This window comes from Caloenas nicobarica, chromosome 2 (assembly GCF_036013445.1).
Source record: "Caloenas nicobarica isolate bCalNic1 chromosome 2, bCalNic1.hap1, whole genome shotgun sequence".
In the NCBI taxonomy this organism is placed as follows: Eukaryota; Metazoa; Chordata; class Aves; order Columbiformes; family Columbidae; genus Caloenas; species Caloenas nicobarica.
The window spans coordinates 162398655-162421245 of record NC_088246.1 but is presented as its reverse complement, the minus strand read 5'-3'; the positions used below and the strand labels follow the sequence as shown (position 1 = coordinate 162421245).

The 22591-nt window shown below is 43.0% G+C and overlaps 1 protein-coding gene across 2 annotated transcripts in view; it reads left to right on the top strand.

The window, feature by feature from the left end:
• Positions 1–22591, top strand: part of TSNARE1 (t-SNARE domain containing 1) — a 512375-nt gene that overhangs the window by 113670 nt on the left and 376114 nt on the right. For both annotated transcript variants that reach the window (XM_065629755.1, XM_065629754.1), the window contains exon 3: positions 7978–8100. In XM_065629755.1, coding sequence (XP_065485827.1) covers positions 8016–8100 — 85 coding nt within the window. In that variant the 5' untranslated portion in view covers positions 7978–8015. The remainder of the gene's footprint in view (positions 1–7977; positions 8101–22591) is intronic.

Sequence of the window (22591 nt, the reverse complement as noted above, 5' to 3'; positions counted from 1 at the left end):
CTCCTTGTGCACCCCCAGCCCACTCGCTGGTGGGTGGTGTGAGGAGCAGAAAAGGCCTTGACTCTGTGTGAGCACTGCTTAGCAATAACTAAAACATCCCTGTGTTATCAACACTGTTTGTATCACAAATCCAAAACACAGCCCCATACAAGCTACTGTGAAGAAAACTAACTCTATCCCAGCCAAAATCATCACATTAATAATTGAGAAAATCCCTGAGAAGCTAAAAAGTGACATGTCTGTGACATGACTGACAGAGTCAAGTCTGGGGAACAAACTGTTTAGAGGGAATTTGGGAAAGCAGCACCCTTTGCAAGTATGGCCTTTCATCTCACGGCTTGAAGAAACTTCCATATTAATCAAATTAATCCTGCAAAAAGGAGGGCTCTCTATCTCTATATCCATTTTACAGGCAGGAGAATAGAGGCAGCTGTATGGAAAGCAAAAAAAAATTGGGAATATTCTCCCTTCTTTTTATTTGATTTGTGTGTGCTGGTGAGCAAGTCTCCTAGCAAGACATGAAAGTGGGCCAATCTATTTAGTTCATCTGAAGGAAGGTTAAGAAGCAACAGAGATCAAACAGCAAAGTTCAAGAGGTGAGAAGATGCAGCTCTCCTAACAGAGTGGCTCAGGCTGGTCCTTCATTAACAGGAGCCTCAGAGAGGCTCTTATGGAAAGAGATGACCTGGTTTGACCAGAGGCTGGAGGGGTTGATGTGTAAAGACGATTTGTGTGAAATGATCTGCTCTCTCTTTATGAAGAAGGTCAGGCTGGTTGGTACAAGGATTTTGTCTGGGTTAAAAACCCTGGAAAACTGTACCTCTAGTTGGTCATGCAGAAATGGAGGTGTCGTCATCACTAATGACTTCTGAAGCCCTCAGTGAAGGCACTTCAGTGTTCAAGATTCTATGATTCTAAGCTGAAGCCAAGACCAGGTATCCAGGTGGATTCCTAGTTCTGAGTTTCACAGTGAGCTGTTGGTGCCGCTGAGCCCCTCACCAGGATTTCCCCTGCCTGGGGAATAGCACCGCTAGTGCAAAGAAGACTGTTTCTGTCTACTGTTCAGCTCTAGAGAAATAAAACCACAGACAGTGTGGATAATAATTACCTGCCTTTAATGAGGGCAGGGGGTAGTGAGTGCCACGTCACTCTTGTACGTTTTTGCCAGCTCTGCCACCAGCTTGATGGTGGAGAATCATAGGATGTCCTGAGTTGGAAGGGACCCACAAGGATCATCGAGTCCAACTCCTGTCCCTGCATATGACAACTCCGCAGTTCATACCTTGTGTCTGAGGGCGTTGTCCAGTCTGTTCTTGAACACTGTCAGGCTTGGGGCCGTGACACCTCCCTGGGGAGCCTGTTCCAGTGTCCAGCACCTCTGGGTGAAGAATATTAGCTGCATATAATATAGTATTAGCTGAGTATTAGGCTGCCAGAAGGTCTCACTGAATCCACAGCTAAGTTCCTTTCTTGAAGAATCTGGAGGACCCTCATACGATGTGATGGACCTGTCCTGAAAAAAGTGAATGCTCAGCCTGGGATGCATGCAAATGCAAGTTGTTTGGAAGGCTGGAAGTTCTGTGTCTGTAAACACTTTTGCAATAGGACATGTTGCCTGTGTGACCCCTTCCTCCCATCCCATAAACAGCCACCACCTGCACTTTGATGGTGTGGCTGGTTAGATACCAAGGAGGGACTCCAAATGCCAGAGGTTTCCCATAGAGGTTGTGTAGTCTCCATCCCTGGAGATATTTAAAACCCAACTGGACACAACCCTGGGCAACCTGCTCTAGCTGGTCCTGCTTTGAGCAGGAGGTGTTGGCCTAGATGGTCTTTTCAACTGTTCTGTGATGTTGGCCCATTTCTCCAGCTTCTTCAGCTCCCTCTGGGTGGCAGCACCACTTCTGGTGTATCAGCCACTCTTCCAAGTTCGGTGTCGTCAGCAAACTTGCTGAGGATACACTCTGCCCCATTATCCAGATCATTAATGAAGATGTTAAACAGGACTGGACCCAGTATTGAACGCCGACCACCATTGGCCGGTCTTATCATCTCCAGATGTAAGAAGACCTTCCCCATGTTGCCTGTTCCCAGAGGTGTTCTGTCCTTCCTCATAGGCTCTCCCAATGTTTCCATCTTTCCTGCTTTGGTTTAGAGCTGTTCCCTTATCTTGTCCAGCGCGAATGAAGACAATATTTGCCTCCCTGTCTTTTTGCAGTGGCTTTTCTCAGATTTGATGGCTCAAGTTTTCCCATCGATCTTCCCTTCTATAGGCAAAGCAACCCCATTTACTCAGTCTTTCCTAGCAGGTCATGTTTTCTTGACCCGCTGTCATTCTTCAAGTTCCCTCTAGACTCTCTTCGGTCTCTGACAAAATCTTTGCTGGAGCCTGTTGCCAACAGCTGAGAACTCTGCAGTGTGGGGTCAAGCAAAAGATTTACCTCACCTGTCTAGAAGATTGCAATTGTATTTATACATCCCATGATGATGTCTGACACTTTTACAGGAAATATTATTATGGATTCGTGTTCAACTTGCAGTCCTGTAGTGTCCCTCCGTCCTTCTGTGCAACACTGGCCAGTTGTTCCCCATCATTCATTCATGCACTTGTTTCCTTCTTCTAAACTCAGGTCCCTAAAGTTGACCTGAATTGTGTAGCATCTTATTTTCTTTGTCAAACATCACTTCTGGTTTGTTAGGATTGTTCTGAATGCTGAAGCTGTCATCTAATGTCCTTGTTTGGTGTCGTGTGTGCGTTTAATGAGGCTAATCCCCCTTCCATCACCCAGCTCACTAAAAATGTAGATGGAGTGAGCAGAGCTTGGTGGACCCCACACAGTTTCTTCTTTGGTTATGATAACAGTGCATTTTCTAATTAAAAAAAGAAAATTCACCTGCACCTCCAATCCATTTCTTCTGCCATGCAAGAAAGCCTCTAATAGCATGAAGTTGTAATAACTGCTGTTTTTCTGCTAACTCCACTGCCTGCTAACTTGATGCATAAAGAAGTTTATCATAGATTTGATATGACTTGTTGCCAGATACATGCTGGCTGTTACTCTGTTTTTTACCATCACATACATTCAGTGAATTTATTCCAGTGTTTTTGCCAGAGGTGGAAATGAAGCTGATGGGTTTGCTATTTGCTTATTCTTCCTTTCTCCAAGTATTTAGTAAATTGGCACAGTAAGGGTCCTCCAGTGTGCCAATGGGGCCATGAATGGCTCTCAAGCTGCTTCAGGCATCAGAGGAGGAAAAACATAGAAACCCAGAATCACTGAGTTGGGAAGGAACCTCTGAAGGTCATCTTGTCCAACCTGGCTCCTCAGAGCAGGGCCACCTAGAGCAGGTTGCTCAGGCCCATGTTTAGTCAGAGCTTGAATATCTCCAAGGATGGAGAGTCCACAACCTCTCTGCACAACCTTTGCTGGTGTTTGACCACCCTTAGCATAAAAACCAACCAACCAAGCCAAAAATGAAAACCAGCTAACCAACCAAAACCCACCTTTTTTTTTTTTTCCTTTTTTAAGTGGAATTTCCCATATTTCAGTTAATTCCCATTGTCTCTTGTCCTGTTACTGAGCACCACCAAGAAGAGCATGGCTCCGTCATGTTTATAATAGACATTAATAACCCTTGCCAAGCCTTTTCTTCTCCAGACTGAGCAGCCCCAGCTCCTTCAGCTGCTCCTCATACATCAGATGCTCCCATCCCTTAGTCATCTTCATGTCCCTTTGCTGGACTTGCTCCAATATCACAGAATCATAGAATTGTAGAATGGTTTTTGTTGGAAAAGACCTTTAAGATCATCAAGTCCATCCATTAACCTAACACAATATGTCCATGTCTGTCCTTCTTTTCCATTTCTTTCCAGTATGCTCATGCCTTTCTCAGTCAAATTCGACTTTTAAAACATCAAACTTATCTAAAGTGCCTTCTAACATATTTCTTCCATGCTGAAATCTTATCTTTCATTCCTACTACTAATAATGCTGAATGTCCCTCTAAATGGAGACTTATGTGTATAGGGGAACTCTTCAAATAATTTTGCCTGCCAGTATCTTTCCCAATCCAAGAAACATGGACCAGCTCTTTCCTTGAGATCCTACATCCTACTATTATATTCATTGCATGATTGACTTCTACAGGATATACAAAGCAAGAAATAGTTCTGTGTCATTTAAATAGAAATTCAAGCCTGTCCTTTCAGGCTTGCTTAGGTGTGATTGTTCCTTCATATTTATTTCAGATGATGAGGATAAAACTGTGATAAAATCTTATTTCTTTTTTTTTTTCTTTTTTCTGTATCTAGTATGTTAGGCAATGCTTGTTCCAATTTGTACAGACTGCCTTCACAGTAAATTGGACAAGTCTCCCTGAGGAGCAGTAGACAAAAGACTTGGGAGGTGCCATGAGGATGGGGAGGGAAATGCTTTTATTGCCAATCAAATTAAAAGTATTTAGATCTGCTCTTAAATTTTCCTGTAAATATATTACTGTGGAGTAGGAGTGTGTTTCCGGAGCTGTGTGAATAAAGGTTGTTTCAATGGCTCAGAAAGGTGGGGTGGGAGGTGGTTGTTTCTGAAAAGGTTGGATAAGCTAAACCAAAATATTTCATTTCAGTTCCCTTTTTTTTTTTTTTTTTCTCTCCCTGACAGGGAGGAAAAGTTTTAAAATGGAAGCATGCTTTGAAAATGCTATATCAACATGAAACACTTGGAGTGCTCTAAAAGACTTCCTTCCCTCCCCCTTTCACACCACTCTGTTGGGGGAAAAAAATAGATGCATTCACTGTTTGCCAAAGAAATGCTTGCCCAGTTATAATCAAGTCATCTTACAACATCATGTAGGGTTTTACTCCACACTTGTTCTATGTGGCCTTGGGGAAGTTGTGGCAGGAGATGCTTCCACTTCCTTATCTCTAAAAAGGGAGGATGGGTCAGGATCATCCTCCAGACAGAAGCAGTTTTTAAGCTGTCTTAGTGTCCCACTTCCCTGCTTATGACAGTCTTAATTTGTAGCCATGCTGGGAGGTAAAGAAAATAAAATAACTCCTTATCCCTGCTCGGAAATTTTCTTGTAACTCTCTTCTGTCAGCCCCTATTTTCCCAGGTGAGAGTTTTGCTGGGTCTTGGGTTGCATTTTGTGATGGAGGCAGTGTTACCATGGTAGTTGTGGGCTAACCTGAGACCTGGGAGAGGCCAGATTTGTTCCCAAGTCCACCACGGACTTCCCAATTGAATCTTCACCTGTTTCTTGTATACTGTTTAGTGGTTATGATGAAGAACTTTCATCAATACAGGGTTTAGATTTCATCCAGATTTCATCTGGATATTAGGAAAAAATTCTTCCCGGAAAGGGCTGTCGGGCATTGGAACAGGCTGCCCAGGGCAGCGGTGGAGTCACCATCCCTGGAGGGGTTGAACAGATGTGTAGATGAGGTTCCTGGGGACATGGGTTAGTGCCAGTGTTGGGCTAACGGTTGGACTCGATGATCTTGAGGGTCTTTTCCAACCATAAGGATTCTATGATAATATATTTTTGTGGTGCTTATAGTTTTACATGCTTGACATGATCGACTGTTGTACTGTTGAATGTCTTGGGAAGCCTTGGTTCGCAGATGGCTTCTTTTAACTTTCTCTCTTGTTTACTTCATTTTCTGCCTCCTCAATTCACACACAAATACACACACTCATCCTTCTGTCTGTCTGCTTGGGCTATTGCAGGTTGGTTGCCATAGGTCTGGACCGAAGGCGGCTTTTCTGAAATGAAAGATTTATGGCCTAGGGGTACCTGCAACCTCAGATGCCAGTTATGTGTGTACGTGTTAGGCTGAGCCTCGGTGAAGAAGCTGTACTCTGGATTTTTTCTCCTTTTAGTGGATTTAGCTCCCATTCCTTGCTCTCTCAAGGCAGTTGCACTTTCATCCTTTTTTATGTGTCTGGACCAATTAAGGGAGGATGGCGAGTGATTCTCTTCGGTCTTACAATTTCCCTGTCTGGTGAGTCTGAGCACTAATTTTTCACTTGGTTTTGAAGCTTTGAAAGGAAAAAGGAGAATGAAGTACAAGGGATGCCTGAGACTATTAGACTGTTCCCAATAGAGTCCAGAACTGGGAATTTCTGATACTCTGCTCTCCATGGAGGACAAGCCAAAGGAACAGTTGCAAATACACCCTTGTGTCAGTGCAACACAAAAGAGACTTCAGCCTTCTGCTGAGGCATCTATCAGTGCATACGTCAGGACATCATGCAACACGTGGCCATGTGTCAAGAAACTCTTATAAAGTTGAAGGCCATTCCCAGCTTTTTGCATGTCAGAGGGGAAGTTGCTGGGCCAGGCCATGTGCAGTTTGAGTATCTAGGCCCAGGATGGAGCATTGCATCTCATGTCATCCCACCTTATGGCCCAGCGTTGTGCTGAAAGTATTGGAAGTGCTTGTTGGAGACACTGAGTTTATGGTCCAGGTTGTTCTTTAGTCAACAAGTGACGTTTATGAGACAGAGCAGCTCCCTACATGGAGAGCAGGTGGTGTTCCCAGTCATCACAGAATCACAGAATGGTTGGGGTTGGAAGGGACCTCTGGAGATCATCCAGTCCAACCCACCTGCTAAAGCAGGGTCACCTGAGCAGATCGCACAGGAATGTGTCCAGGTGGGTTTGAATGTCTCCAGAGAAGAAGACTCCACAACCTCTCTGGGCAGCCTGTTCCAGGGCTCTGGCACCTCAAAGGAAAGAAGTTTCTCCTCATGTTCAGATGGAACCTCCTGTGTTTCAGTCTGTGCCCGTTGCCCCTCACCCTATCGTTGGGCACCACTGAGAAGAGTCTGGTCCATCCTCTTGACGCCTACTCTTTAGATATTTATAAGCATCGATGAGATCCCCTCTCAGCTTCTCTTCTCCAGGCTGAACAGCCCCAGCTCTCTCAGTCTCTCCTCATAAGAAAAGTGGTCCAGACCCTTCATCATCTCACACCAACATGTCTTTTCCACTGGACTCTCCCATCCTTCTCTACTGTAGCATCTCTGCAGCGCTCCTTGATGAAGGGCTGCCTAGTAGGCAGCATTGTCTTCTACCTTTTTCAGGGAGTAAGTTCCTGTCCTCAGCCTCCAGAATCACTGTTTGGGGCAATTTTTTCATCGTCTTGGTGTAAGGAAGCGGTAGCTGGTTTTAGTCCTGTATCAGGCCCCAACTGATGCAACACCTTTATCTCTTCCTTTGCCGTCATCACCTCCATGCCTTAGGGTTGAACTGTTTTTAATATCAAAGTCCTGAGACCCTGCTGATATACTGGAGGGTATCTGGGCCTCATGGTGAGACAACGCCTGTGGATGGGGAGGTGGAAGGTGGGAAGAAGTACTCGGACAGTGCTGCATTGATTTCATTCCACTGCTGTTACCTCTGTTACCTTAGGCCTTGCAGCTTTTTTTTTTTTTTTTTTTTTTTCCTGAACCAGCAAGAAAAAAATAACTCTGCCTCCAATATTTATACTAGAGGCCCAGGAGCTTATAATATAGCAGTAAACTGTCTCTTTTGAGAGCTCATCAAGACTGCAGTATGATGGATAGACTCCTAGCCAGCTGCGTAATGGTAATGTTCCAGAAGACAGCATTACCTTTTTTTGATCGAGTGCCTAGTCTTTGCCTACCAGCTCAGGATCTCAAAGCACTTTGTGAACGGCGAGGAATTAAAAGTCTTGCCATGGCTGAAACAGATGAATGGTTGCCCTTCATCACTGGAGAAAATAAGGCACAGGGAGGCCAAATGACTTGTTTGCCCGCAAGATCAGCTGTAGTCCAGGAACCTGGATTTCAGTGCCTTTTATTTATTTTTTCTTTTTGCAGGTAGACATACTGAAGTTTGGAGATAGTACTGTTTTTTTCATTTGCCTTTTTTTTTTTTTCTTTTTTTCTTAGAATACTGGGTTTAACTGACTTTTCACAGTGTCATATCTGTCTTTTTTCTCTGTTTCCTTAGGTTTGAAGTGTAATCCCACGTCCCTTGCTATCTAGAAAATGTCTTATGGATCCATTGATGGGAGTGGATTTGGGAGCAGGAATCCATTTGGAGGCCCTTCAAGACAAGGCTATCAGCCTCTCGGTAAAGTATTGATCCCTTGCTGTAATTCATTCTGTTTGAGTCCCTGGGAACCAAAGTTTAACTTGCTCATGTCCAGTGTGGCTGATGTATAAATATCACGTTCTCTCCAGAGATTATTTCTGACGGTGATTTTCCAAGGTGAAAACCAAACTTTTGCTGGGTTCTGTTTGTATGATGAGGCACCACATCTTACCGTGCTCAGGACTTGAGGCTGCAACATGGAAAAGCAGCGCTGATGAGGATTTTGGAGGTATTTTGGGGGACTAGAAGAAGAAATGCAGAATATTCTGTTGACCTGCTCATGTCTTTCCTTGTTTCCCCAGCATCTTTGCAAGAAGCTTGTCTAGATGGTTGTTTTGTGGCTGGCTGTAGGCAAACAGATGATGGGAGTAGATGGGAAGATGTGCAGTGGGCTGTGCTTCCACAAAGGATAACTAACTGCTGTGGAGGCTGCTTGAATCTAGGAAATATTCTTGAATGTGACAACAGGGTCAAAAACTTGCTCAGGAAATGCTGAAACTGTAAACAGTGGCTTGCAAATGGCCTTGGATTCTTTTTCTGTGGTGTGTTTTTAAGCAAAGACCAGATGTCCTTTCCTTACCTCTTCCCCTCTTGCCCCAAAGGACTCTAGAAAGTCTAAACTAAGGAAGAGAAAAGCATCCAGGTGTCAACCTGTGTGGCTGAAATGGTCCCCGATGTGCAAGGCAAAGCTGCTCTTCATAAAAGCAAATTCATAATGTGACCGTCGTAACGTGGAGTGGAGCTAACGATTATAATCTCCTGCTTTTGTCTGTTGAGCGTTGTCTGTAGAGCCTTGGCTCCACTGTGTCCCCTTCTTGACACAGGCAAGTTGTAGGAGGCATCTTTGGCCAGAAGAACACCAGGTAGCACAATGATTGTCCCTGTTGACATGGGCTGGCTTGTTCACAGAGGTAAGTCTCATCCTGCCCATTCTGAGCAGCTCTTCAAAAGTCCAGCCTGCATGGGCATGGGCGGATGAGGCCACATCTCCAGCTGCCCAGATGTGTGCCAGATCCTGATCCAGATGGGCAGTTGCTCTAGGGCCAGATCTAGGTTAATCTAGTTTGGCTTTCAGCAAGCCTTGTTAGCTGGACCATGTTCTTGCATTTAATTTTGGTCCTGGGTCTGGTGTAGACATGACTGGGAGCTCAGACCTCTGCAGGAGCATCAGGAAAAGGGACCTTATAATGTGGCAAAGGGCTGTGTTGTCGCTTTGCACCAGGGAAGAACGTCACCCCTCTCTTCAATTGCCTTTGATTTTGGCTCGGCTGTTCATTAAGGCAGCCTGACTTGGTTTTCAGGTTTAGAGGGTTGCAAATGTTCTTTGGGAAACATTTTGCTGGTTTGCAAATAGCTGTTTCCTCTGGATGGAAATATAAAAGAAGCATAGAGGTTTCTCTTTTTTTTTTTTTTTTTTTCTTATGAGTTTGGGTGTAATTATGATTTCTTTTTTCTTTAAACATGGAGAAGGTATTGAAGTAAGTGTGAGTTGTCTGTTCAGTTGTAAATAGTGATTTTCAGGCTATTCTACAAGGCAAAATTAAAGGCATAAAAGCAGGGAAGAATGGGATACTTGGGCACAATGAAAGACCCATAAAAAAAGAAAATTGAAATGTGGACGAGACGAATGATGAATCTCAGTGCACTGTAGTTTAGGTTAAAAAAAACCATGAATACTTATTGTGCTGCATGAAAGGATCACTATTTTTACTGCAGATGCACAGAATAATTCAAGACATTTGCAATCTTTAAATATTTGAAGAGCTGCACCATCGTGCCCAGCTTACCCACCGTTTGGCGGTTACCGTCGTGACGCTGAAGCCACCCTCAGTGGATTGCAAAAAGCAGCTGATGTAGAAACATCAGCTTTTTTTTTGTCATACAGCCACAATCTGTCGGCTGCTTGGCTGGAGCCTGTTAACATGTTGGCTTACCTCTTGGAGTTGAGCGCTGGCTTCCCGTCCATGCAAGCACACATCATCTTGGGTGCATTGGAATGGGTGCATCACCGAGGTCCTCCAGGGCTGATTTACCCAGCAAGCCAAAAGTAGTTGCAAAGTTGCTAAATACTGAGTTAGTCTCTTGGCTGGGCATCCCTGTAGAAAAGATTGCAAGGGAAGTAACCTGGTTGCCTTGGCCAAGGGCAGCTTGGAGAAATGTTTCGTAAGTGCAGGAAGTTTAACAAGGGCAAGTGCCAGATTTTGCACCTGGGACATGGCAACCCTGGCTGTACATACAGACTCGGGGACAAAATGCTGGAAAGTAGCTCTGCGGAGAGGGATCTGGGGGTTCTGTTTGACGGCAAGCTGAACATGAGCCAACAGTGTCCCTGGCACCAAGAGGGCCCCGTGTCCTGGTGCATCCAGCCCAGCACGGCCAGCCGGGCAGGGAGGGGATTGTCCCGCTCTGCCCTGCGCTGGGGCGGCCTCACCTGGAGCGCTGTGTGCAGGGCTGGGGACACAGGAGAAAAAAGATATTGAGCTGCTGGAGAGTGTCCAGAAGAGGGTCATGAAGTTGGTGAAGGGTTTGGAGAAGAAGCCGTATGATGAGCTGCTAAAGTCAGTTGGTTTGTTCAGCCTGGAGGAGACTAAGAGGAGACCTCATGGTGGTTACAGCTTCCTCGCAAGGGGAGGACGAGGGGCAGGCGCTGAACTCTTCTCTTTAGTGACCAAGGACAGAACCCGAGGGAATGGCAGGAAGATGTGCCAGGGGAGGTTTAGGTTGGACATGAGGAAAAGGTTCTTCCCCCAGAGGGTGCTGGACACTGGAACAGGCTCCCCAGGGAGGTGTCACGGCCCCAACCTGACAGTGTTCAAGAAGAGACTGGAGAACGTCCTCAGACACACGGTGTGACCTGTGGGGTTGTCCTGTGCAGGGACAGGAGTTGGACTCGATGATCCTTGTGGGTCCCTTCCAACTCAGGACATTCTATGATTCCTTTCTGTCTGTCTCAATCAGAGATATTATATCTGAACTTGTGTAGCTCCTCATGCCACTTCACTGTGGGAGACTGTGTAACCCATGCTGGATGACTTTTTTTTCGTAGTATCCCCAAATATTGTCATTAATTAAGTGTCAGGAGAGGGTAATGCAACACTAATCGTCTGCCTCCTTCTCCTGAAAGATCGATGACTGGTTTGCTAACAAAAAACTGCCTGCTGTATTAGATAATGGTATGGGCTGGAACAAAAGAGCGTAGCATTCCTGCCAGCGTACGAATGTCTGCTCGCAGGGGTGCAGACAGTGATGGATATCTTCTGTGTGTGCTCTAAACCTCTTCTTTTTATATCTAATAAATAAATAAAAACAGGTACCAGCATCCCTGAAGATAATTACAGTCCAATGGTAGTGTGTGGTCCAGCAGTAATATGCAGGTGACCGACAGAAAACCCTGAGATCTTGCAACGATAAAGGTGATGGGGATGGCACTGCTTAACAGCCCTTTGCTATTAAATTGTCATGGATGTCACATACAAAAAACAAGCAGGTTTTGGCAGCCCCAGCTTGTCACAGCAAGTGGTTATACAGTGGGGGGGAAAAAAAAAAAAAAGCTGGTGACTTCATTTTTGAAAATTTTAATTTCATGAAAGAGAATAAAGAAAACAGGGCTTTCTAAAAATTATTTTGTTTGGGGGTTTTTTTGTTTGTTTTTAATAAAGGGTCATATTACCAAGAGGGTGTCCTCTGTCCATCTTGGCTATGTTTTCTCCATGCTCGATCCAAACACACTCTCCAGGCTGGGCAAGATTAGTTACTTGAAGGTGCTTCCCTTGGCCCTGGGATGACATGATGATGGATGGACTTAGAGCCCATCATCAGGCCATGGGTTAGTTGCCCTTGCTGATGAGCCTAATTAGAGAGATCCACAGGCTCTGTGTGCAGCAGTTTTGGGAGGAATCCCAGAGGCAGGTTTTTTTGGAATTTGGTTTGCCTGAGACTCCTGGATGTCAGACAGCGCTGGTTCAAACTCTGCTGGATATCCAGGATTTCTTGAAAAAAGAAGCCAGTAGACTTTTTCATTATTTTTATTTTTCTATCGGAAATCGTTGGGAGGAAAGAGATCACGCTGAGCAAAACTCAAATATTGTGTAGCCTTAACTGGAGAGCACTATAAGGTGTCTCAAAAAGACCATCAGGATGACTTGGAGTATAGCAGTTTTGGGGGTTGACGGTGTCATCCCACAGTCACTACAGAACAGCGAGCAGTGGCAGGTGGAGCTGTAAGTCACATCCCTGCTCTGCAGCTGTGAGTTGCAACCTCCTCCAGCAGCATCCACATCTGCCCCTCATTCTGCTCCCAAAAATCCATTGAAAACCAAGTGTTCTCCTCTTTCCTTATAGGAGCCTCTCTGGGCTTCAGCTGTGCATTGGTGTTGCATGGAGAAGTTGGAAAGTAGGGAGTAGAAAGTTGTTGTTGTTTTGAATTACTTTTATTTTATAACCTGAGAAATGGAAAAGATTGAAATGACTTCAAATGATTTTTTTGTTTTAAGTAATGTGACACGTTTAAAATAAAAATGCTGTACAGCAGTAGGAATTAAACCCTGAATTGTTATGATTTTGATGTGTGCAACATGCACTCTCCACCTGTCCTCCCAAACCCATCTTTTTGTGGGGAAAATGAACAAAAGCTGCTGTGCGAAGGGAGGCGCAGAGGTCAGGGAATTCAAATAGCTTGAATTAAAATGCCACAAGCCAGGAAATTTTTAACACTGCTTTTATTAACCTCACTGTGCCCTGGACATTAAATGCCAGATTTGAAAGGGTGAGGGTAATTTCGTATTCCAGAGATGCAATGTTTCCAGGTGCGCTCAAGGGACCGTTGGGTCAGTGCTTAATTTTACTGTGACTTCATTTGGATCATTTTTCTTTCCCTTGCTTGTGAAGATACCATGTGGGACAGTGGCCAGAGTTGTACTCAAGATATATCACACGTGCGTCTTTCTTCTTGTCTGCTAGGTTGTTTATCTTGTCACAGAACAAAATTAGATTGTTCCGTGCAAGTTATTCTTGGCAGTGTTCACTGGGTATATATCACTTAATTATAATTTTGATACTTAGCAGTGGTTACATGATTTGTTCTTACATTTTTTCTAGGAATCGGGTCTATAATTTTCTTTGCTCTCCCCTCTCTACTACCTACCTGCCACTGTGGTACACCATCCAGCTCTTGGGTGGAAAGTTCTAAGTGCTGGCAATGCTGTTTCTGTCCTGTCTTAATGGTTGGACCATTCTTCTGTCCTCTACGTACCTCTCCAATCTTATTTTGCTCTTTCTTAACAGTTTTGGAAAGTGGTTTGTCCTTAAAAAAAACAACCAACCAACCAAACAACATGGGTTTCATTGTTGCCTCCAGGCTGGCAAAGTTGCAGAGCTCATGTGCTGCATGGGAGGGAGATGTTCAAACCACTCATGACACCTTTGGTGGGATAGAGATGGCAGGAGCTCTGCTGGAGACCAAGGCCCAGTCCCTAAAGCTTGGGTAGAGGTTCTGTAGACAAATCTCACTCAAAAGCTGGTGTATGAACCAGCGTTGTGGCTTGACCGTGACATGGTCTCATTGCAGATCCGGGTCTGATGGCAAACCATGGGAAGGAATCCACCACCAGCTTCACGTCTTGATCCTGCAAAGTGCTGAAACACATAACAAACTCTTAATTACACAAGGAGTCCTCCTGAGGTTAATTAACATTAAGCAGATGGTTAATCCTTTTGCTATATTCAGACCTGAATACTGCTTTGTTTTCTCATTAACTTCTCAAAGTAGAGGTGTAGATGAGGTTCTTAGGGACATGGTTTAGTGACAGTGTTAGGTTAACGGTTGGACTCGATGATATCGAGGGTCTCTTCCAACCAAATTGATTCTCTGATTCTAAAATTACTTGCAATACTTACAACACTATTAAAGGGACACTGAAACCCCTGGTTGTTGCAGCATACAACATTATCTGAATGATCTGAAAGGTGGTCAAGGTCTGATCATGGCAACTGTTCCTCACTGGAGCAACGAGCGACTCAACCATGCACTTAAATGTCCTTAGTAGAGAGTGTTACCTGAGTTAAAAGCAGTGGAAGAAAGCAAACCCAAAATTTTAGAATCTTTTAGGGAGATTCAAAGCTACTATGCAATGTTAGGGGTGTCTTTTTAAAAGTTAAAACCTTTAAAACTGAAGGATTGGACCATGCCTTGGTCACATTCAGTATAATAATATAACCAAAGCACATGTTTGAGATGGAGTCCCATCAAGTACAGAATGGAAGGAAGGACTTAAAGTGTGACCTTCTATAGCACCTTTAATCTATCGTGCATAAATGGGTTCACAAATATTGCTCCAGGGTTACCACATGGACTGTAAAGAAAGTGGTCTTTCCTCTATTTTATACAGCACTAAACAATAAAATGGCTTGTCAAATGTTGTGTAAAAAGTTTCTGAGAGTCTTAATGATTGACTTTCACTTCTAAGTCTTGGGTCCTGTCACATTTTCTTGAATTTATGGGGACGTTGAAGTAGAGAACTTGGGTGTTGTATTAAATAGATTATTAATTGACGTGAAATAAAGTGCTGGTCAAAGCCTAGGTACAAATAATACAAGAAAATGATAATAAGATGGTCTGTCCCACTAGACAGCCTCAAAAAGCTTTTTGTGGCATCTACAGAGGAATCATTTCATATTGTTTCTTTGCTATTGTGCAAGACTTCCAAGCATTATTAATTTATTTCCTTTTTCCAGTTTCACGAAACTTAGAGGGTAGTGTCTGTTTTCAATCCAGTTCTTAGAGATCTTAGCAGTGATTTAATGAATTAATAAATCTAAACATAAGAAAGCATATTAAAAGAATAATGGACAGCATGTTTTATAGCAAATGGAATTGCCAGGAGAATTAACTTTCATACACAAATTAACTTTGAAACTGTCTGTTTTGAAAACCTCTGCCCTATCCCTTCTGGCAATTTTAACATTATAGTAAATGTTTCGCTATAATCTCAGTATTTCAGGGAAGTTAAGTGGTTATGCATTTATTTGTATAACTAGCAAAACCAGAATGCGCCATTGGAATAAGTGTTTTAATGAAGTATGTGAGGGTGAGCTGACAACTTCATAGTGTTTAAATAAAATCAAAACAAACCAAACCAACCAACCAAAAAACACAAACACACACACACACAAAAACCCCAAAAACCAACAAAACAAAACAAAAACTCCAAACAAACTGACCAACAAACGAACAAGAAAAAACAACCTCTTGGAAAAAGATAAAAATCTTTTTTCTCTACCAATTTTATTTTCTGTTCTTGGTCATCCAAAACCATTTTACTGTAAACATGTAAAAATCATGTCAGTGGTCCAAATATTTAACAGAAAACCAGAAAGCAAAGACTCTGGCCTATCCTTAGGCAGCGTTCAGCTGGAAATGCATTGAACCATCTCACCCTTTCAGAATAATTTGCTCCATTTTCCACTTGATTACCAGTTCCTTTAGTTTCCCAATGAGAACCCTGGACCTGAGGTTGTCCTCCTGGAATGTCTTTCCAGGTAGATTTATTTCCCTACATTTGAAGAGATTGTCTTGTGCTTTAGGTTCAGCTCCTGAAATTAATGTAGCTCAAATATTTTTTTTTTTTTTTCTTCTGGCTGCTCTTGCAACTGACTGATCTCTGGCAGAGATGGTGAGCAAAGGCTTTTCCTTGTCTCAGATGCAGAGCAAATAAAACTTAAGTTTTACTAAAAAAAACCCCAAACAAAAACCAACAAAAAAACCCCAAACAAAACAAAACAAACACACAAAAAACCCCAGAAGAACAAAAATGAACCAACCAACCAAAGACAAAACCACAAACAACTCAGCTGTCACCTCACGTAAAGTTTGGGTAAGTTCTTCCCTGTTTCCCCGAAAATAAGGCAGGGTCTTATATTAATTTTAGCTTCAAAAGATGTGTTAGGCCTTATTTTCAGGGGATGTCTTATTTTTCAATGAACAACAATCTACATTTATTCTTGAACAAGAAAAACAAATCAATATTTATTCAAATATAGTCATGTCATCACATTCTGTCACATCTGACTGTCACATCTGTCCTATTGCATTCTGTTGCCAATTAATTTTACTTTTTTACATGTATAGCTGTCTGGACACTATTTACATTGACTTTTTTAATGAACTGTATCTAGGGCTTATTTTTGGAGTAGTGCTTATATTTCGAGCATCCTCAAAAATCCTGAAAAATCATGCTAGGGCTTATTTTTGGGGTAGTTCTTATTTTTGGGGAAACAGGGTTGCTTAAGCTATTGAGACCTTGACAAGACATCAGCACACTCGAGATTTCTTTAATAATGTCATTTCAATGCGATTCTTTGCCAGCTTTCTCAGTTGCTCGAGAGTGCTTCTCCAGTTAGGAAAGCAGAGAGGTCTTTGCTTTAGATCGCTTGTCCAACAAACTGTGAGTGCTCGGCCGTATTATGACATTCGTGCAAGTGCTGCGCACCTTCCTTAACATTTTCTATACTCCTGCTCTTGCACCCTGTGTTTTGCATCCTGTTCTTTGCATCTTGAGGGCTTCAGATGTTTGAATCAGGAGCCCCTTTTCTTACATCGTGCCTATAAATAACTCTTTCTGAAGCATGATACATAGTTGGAATTGAATTTCAGGTGACAGTAGGATTATCCCAATGACTTTTCACATCTGTCCGTGCTCTCTGGATGGGGATCTGATGGAAGTGGGCTGAGGTTGGAGCTCCTCTACTGCAAGTGTTTGCTTTTCCATCAGAGCCTTTGCACTGTGCGCGTCCTGATGCTCAACTATGTCTTGCTGTGCAGATGTGCTAATAGGGTAATTAGAATCTGAAATCAGTGGTAAATCAGATCAGAGCTTGTTTCCAGGTCTGCTCTCAACATGCCGTGTCTACGGCTGCTAACATCTCTGAGGTGGTGTCTTCACCCCCGTTCAGTTCATCTAGTTGTTGTACCAGGAAAAAAGCAGAATTGGGCTCCAGATGGCCCTGAAAATGATTAGAGGGATGAGGAAAGGCTGAGACAGTTTCGTTTTTCAGCCTGGAGAAGAGAAGATTCTGGGAAGACCTTATTGTGGCCTTTTGGTACTTAAAAAGGGTCTATAAGAAACATGGGGACAGAGGTTTTAGCAGGGCCTGTTGCGATAGGACAAAGGGTGATGGTTTTAAACTAAAAGAGGAGAGATTCAGGCTGGACATGAGGAAGAAATTTTTTACAATGAGGTGGTGAAACACTGGCCCAGGTTGCTCAGAGAGGTGGTGGATGTCTAGGTCACCTCTGCCACTGCTCTGTAATGTGGCCTTGTGCAAATCTCGTAACTTCTCTGTTTTCTTGTTTCCTTGCCCTCCTGCTGCCTAATCTAATTAATTAAATTCTTAAGGTTGTGGAATGTATCTTTCTTAATCAACTAGAAAAAGAGAATTTAGCATCCTTTGTGTATATGTGCTTTTTCCTTTTTCTCTTCGAAGATACAAGTGGAGTTTTTTTAGTAATTGTTCCTGCAAGTAAAATGGGAATGGAGATTTATGTAGATACTAAAATACTGTAGTGGTGGATTGCTGTTCTGAAACCTAACTATGAGGATGTATTTATTTGTAGAAAGTATACAAACTCACTTCTATGCACTATGAAGGGTAGACACAGCTGACTGAAAAATCTGTGTGACACAAACAGAATTTGGGCTGAGTGGAAAAAAAAAAATAAAGCTTTTATCCATGCTGTTGGTCTAGAAATATTCTTTCTAACTCTCTTCTTCCAGGTTGATGTCTACTTGGAGACAGACATTGGCAGGTAGAACTGGGCAGGGATTAAAGAGGAGCAGTGAGGAAGGACTCGACAGATGTAAGCAGGTAGATTGGGGATTAGGGTGAATCAATGTGGATAGAAAGCATCTAGGAGCAAGGAGGGTTTTAAAGTTGGATGTTAGGATGTATGCATTGCAGATATTCCCTGAATTCCTCTATTAGGCTTTGATATTGATGGTTGGGGTTCATAGAAGTCATAGGATCACAGAAGAGTTTGGGTTGGAAGGGACCTTTAAAGGTCATCTAGTCCAACCCCTGCCATGAGCAGGGACATCTGCACCAGCTCAGGTTGCTCAGAGCCCCGTCCAGCCTGGCCTGGGATGTCTCCAGGGATGGTTCATCCACCACCTCTCTGGCCAACCTGGGCCAGTGTTTCACCACCCTCATCGTAAAAATTTCTTCCTCATGTCCAGCCTGAATCTCCCCTCCTTTAGTTTAAACCTGCTCTGTTTCCCTTGGGGATTATTTCCCAAGGTTTGAAGCTGGTATGATTTCCATGGAAAAGGCTTTCTCCTCCCCATTCCTGAGCTGTGGGGTTTTCCTAAGCCAGAGTCTCTTGCTGTTAAATCTTGGTTATTCCCTTAAAACAAGGCCTGCTTTAGCCACTGAGGTTCATAGAATCATAGAATGTCCTGAGTTGGAAGGGACCCACAAGGATCATTGAGTCCAACTCCTGTCTAGCACCAACCATCCTTTGAGCTGAGCTATTCCTGTCCTGGGCTTATTCTTCAGCAGAACCACAGATGAGCTTTGCTACTAGGATTTTTGAACATCAGCACAGTAGAAACCCAACAAGGTGTAAACTTGCTTTTAAATTTTAAAATAAGTATTTGAATTAAAAAAAAATATAACAAACCAAAACCCAGCAACCAACAAAGCTTGCCAGGCAACAGTTATGTAGTTGTAGATTTTCTTTCTCTTCTTTTAGCAGCTGCCTACGTGGATATTCCTCTGTCTTTTCCTTGGATGATTTCTTAGTCTGGAGAAGCACTTGAAGAAAGTGTAATTTCTCCTATCCTGTAGCTGTGGAGTTTGGTACGTGTTCTCATCATGGACACTGTGATTTGCCTGCAACTTCTTCCCTTGTGTCGTGGTTTGATTGCGGGGTGACAACAAAACCGTGGCAGATGTATTGTTAACCTCCCCTTCCCCCCTTTCCCCTTCAGCCCCTCCCTCTCCCCCCTTCCCACTAAGGACAGGCGATTGGGATGGAAAGAAGGACAGAGAGAAGAGAGCTGGAAAAATTAAAAATGTTTTACTAATGCTACTAATAAAATAGAGAAAATAATACAAAATATACAAAACCAATCTAGAAAGTCCCGGCAACTGCTCCGGCAGATGTGGGGCCGGCACCCGAAGTCCTGGACTGGACTCGGCAGCCAACCGGAGCTGGATTCAGTCTGTCACTAGGCCTCAGTTCGCAGGGACAACTCACAAGGTCCTCTCCCAATGTCGGCCATAAGGAAAAATGGGACAAGATCCTCGTGATCTCCCACTTTTATATGAAGCATCACGTGAATGGGATGGAATACTTTAGTTGGTCAATTTTCAGTTCACCTCCTGCTTGCACGTCTCATGAGATGCATCATTATCAATGACCTTGCATTCCATTGCTATGTCTACCAAACATGTATCTCCCTTTCAGGAAAACTGCAGTTAGTAAGAAGACTTTAGCTGACAGGGAAATTCACTAAAAGAGAAACTTGTTTTTAACAAAACCAGGACACCTTGGCTGCGATGGAAACGAAGCAGCTGGAGGATGAAGTAGGGCAAGTTTTGCTATTTGGGGTATTGCTGCTGCACACATGGATGTCAGTGCTGAAGAAACCAGGCTTGAAGACTAGAAGACAGTCTTGAAGACCCATGTATCATGTTGTTAGTAATGACTCTTCAAGCTATAAAGAGCTGAGCCTGTCTCTCACAACCTTTACTTGTGATATCCCAAGCAGCATGTGCATTTTATTCTCTGGATTCTATGCCTTTCTGCAATGCGCACCCTTCCTTGCCCTAAATAACTCATTTTTTTATTGGAGGTCAGGGTCGGAGACTGACATTTCTTCTTGTTTCAGGACTATTTACCATTGTCCTCCATCTCCCAGTCCACAATGGACATAATGGCTCTTGTCTGGTGACATTGGGGAATGTCCCCACTTCTCCCAAATCACAGAGCAACTTCCTTCATCTAACGTGCTATTTTTAATTTTAATTGGGCTTAGTCTATCTGAAAAAAAACTTGATCCTTTTGTCCCTGGCAAAGACCCACACGTCTCGCAGCCGGGCATGATGCCATCTTACCAGATGGCCGGCAGGACAGTGGCCAGCACAACTGTGTCACATCTCCTCTGCTTGGCAGCACACATTCCCAGGTGACACTTGCCATCCGCTTTGAACTTAAAACACACCTAGGGACAAGCCAAACCAAAGTGGTGGCTTTAGACCAGCCCCATGTAGCAGTAACTTGGTTGAATGTCATGGAAATAAAGGCCACAACTGCTTCATAAGCAGATAGGACTCGCTGAGGAGGTCCCTGTCTTTGAAATGCACTGCGTGAGCAGGAGATAGGCATTGCAATGTCTTTAGATGAAATAAGTAGAAACGCTTTATTGGAATTTCAGTATTATCTTTCTCTGGCATCTGAGGGCCACAGTGAGATGATGATACTTTTTTTCTATATGAACACATCCTAAATACACATTAAAAATGCTTACATTCCTTCTAAACCCAGTATTCTTAATGGGAATTAAGCCTGCAAGAACACTGAAGTGGTAGGCAGGTGATAATTCTTGGGAGATACGGTGCCAGGGTTAAAATATTCACAGTGGGCCTTTTTCTACAGCATATACATCTAATTTCCAGAAACACTTTTAAGGTCTGATCTCACAGGTCAACAGGTATTTGATTATGCACATAGGGGCAGGGGAATGGATAGTCCAAGGCCCCTTTCTACTCTGGAAGGTTTTTAAGGGTCTCTTGAAATAATGTCTTTCAAATGAAGGCTCTTTTATAGACAAGCCTGAGGGCTCCTAAATCCTTTGATGCCCAGAAATGTGCTGAAACAGGATATTCCACAGAAATATTTCGGTGCATTTGGCCATTCCTTGCTTTGAAAGCTTCACCCAGAGAGATTTGGGAGTGAGTTTGCAGAGAGATAAAGATCATAGAATCATAGAATCATAGAATGGTTTGAGTTGGAAGGGACCTTAAGATCATCTAGTTCCAAACCCCTTACCATGGGCAGGGACACTTTCCACTAGACCAGGTTGCTCAAAGCCCCATCCAACCTGTTCTTGAACTCTTCAAGATGGGGCATCCAAAACTTCTCTGGGTAACCTGGTCCAGTGTCTCACCACCTTTCCCATAGAGGATTTTTAAAAGTCATAAATCCATATTTTTGGGCTGGGAATCGCACATGCCATGAAATTGCGTGTGGAATGGCTCTGTTGTGTATGAAGCTGTGCTGAGTCAAGACTGCTAGGGATCCTGCTCCCCCCAAAAAAGGGGGTTTAGAGGGGGAAAGTCAGTTCCAAGTGCCTGAAAATTTCAAACCTACCAGACTTGTCCACATATATGGAAGCAACTTGATGGGCTGAGCAAAATGAGACTTCTGTATCGCTTTCTCCCCCTCATTCCTCACACCTCTTTTTAAAATTTATTATTATTTTCAATTCTGTAAGGTGGTATAAAGCACAGACTTATAAAGAGGGTTTGCAGTAAAGCACGGTTTGTGAAGAACTTGAGTTTATGATAAAATGCAGCAAAAAAAAAACCCTTTATTGCAATCATGTAGTAGTCAGTATTTTAGATTTATTTCAGATACTGCACGAGTTAAGTAGGTTGGGAAAGAGGAATTGTCTGCTGCTTTTCCTGAAGTGTTTTACCAGCCAGACAGTAGCCAGATGGCTCTGCCTTTGAACAATGCATAAATAATACCAAGCGAGGATCTAATAAGAATAAAATGGCTAAAACTATTTAGAATGGGTTTATAACCTACCTAAGGTGTATGCCTGTGTAGTGTATGTATACATGTATGTAAGGACGTTTCTGAAATGTAATTTGGAGTTTTCAGTTGTACTGTCATTTTATACCTCTCCTTTTATAGTCTTAAGCTAAATCAAAGTGCTCTTTGTTCATACTTTTTAATTGTGGATTTGTTAACAGAATTTCAGTATTTTCACACAGAATTTTTTTTTTCTTCTTCTTCATGGGGTTTTCACACTTTTTGCTTATCAGTGAAGAAGAAACCAGGCCCTGTTGACGTCCTGACAGGGAGAAAAAGTGCATGCTTAGGCTCAAAATTAACACAGACACGGTTGCAAAAAGAGTTTGGTTTTGGGAGACTGAACTTCCTGGAAATCAGACAGTTGGACCCCTTTGGATTTGGGGATGCCAGGAATCCCCCCTACAACAAGATGAGGGATGTTAATTGAGTTGTTAATGTGTCTTATGTCAATGTTTTTCTCTCCTTTTCTTTTCTTTTCTTTTCTTTTCTTTTCTTTTCTTTTCTTTTCTTCTTTTCTTTTCTTTTCTTTTCTTTTCTCCTCTTTTCTTTTCTCCTCTTTTCTTTTCTCCTCTTTTCTTTTCTCTTTTCTTTTCTTTTCTTTTCTTTTCTCCTCTTTTCTTTTCTTTTCTCCTCTTTTCTTTTCTTTTATTTTCT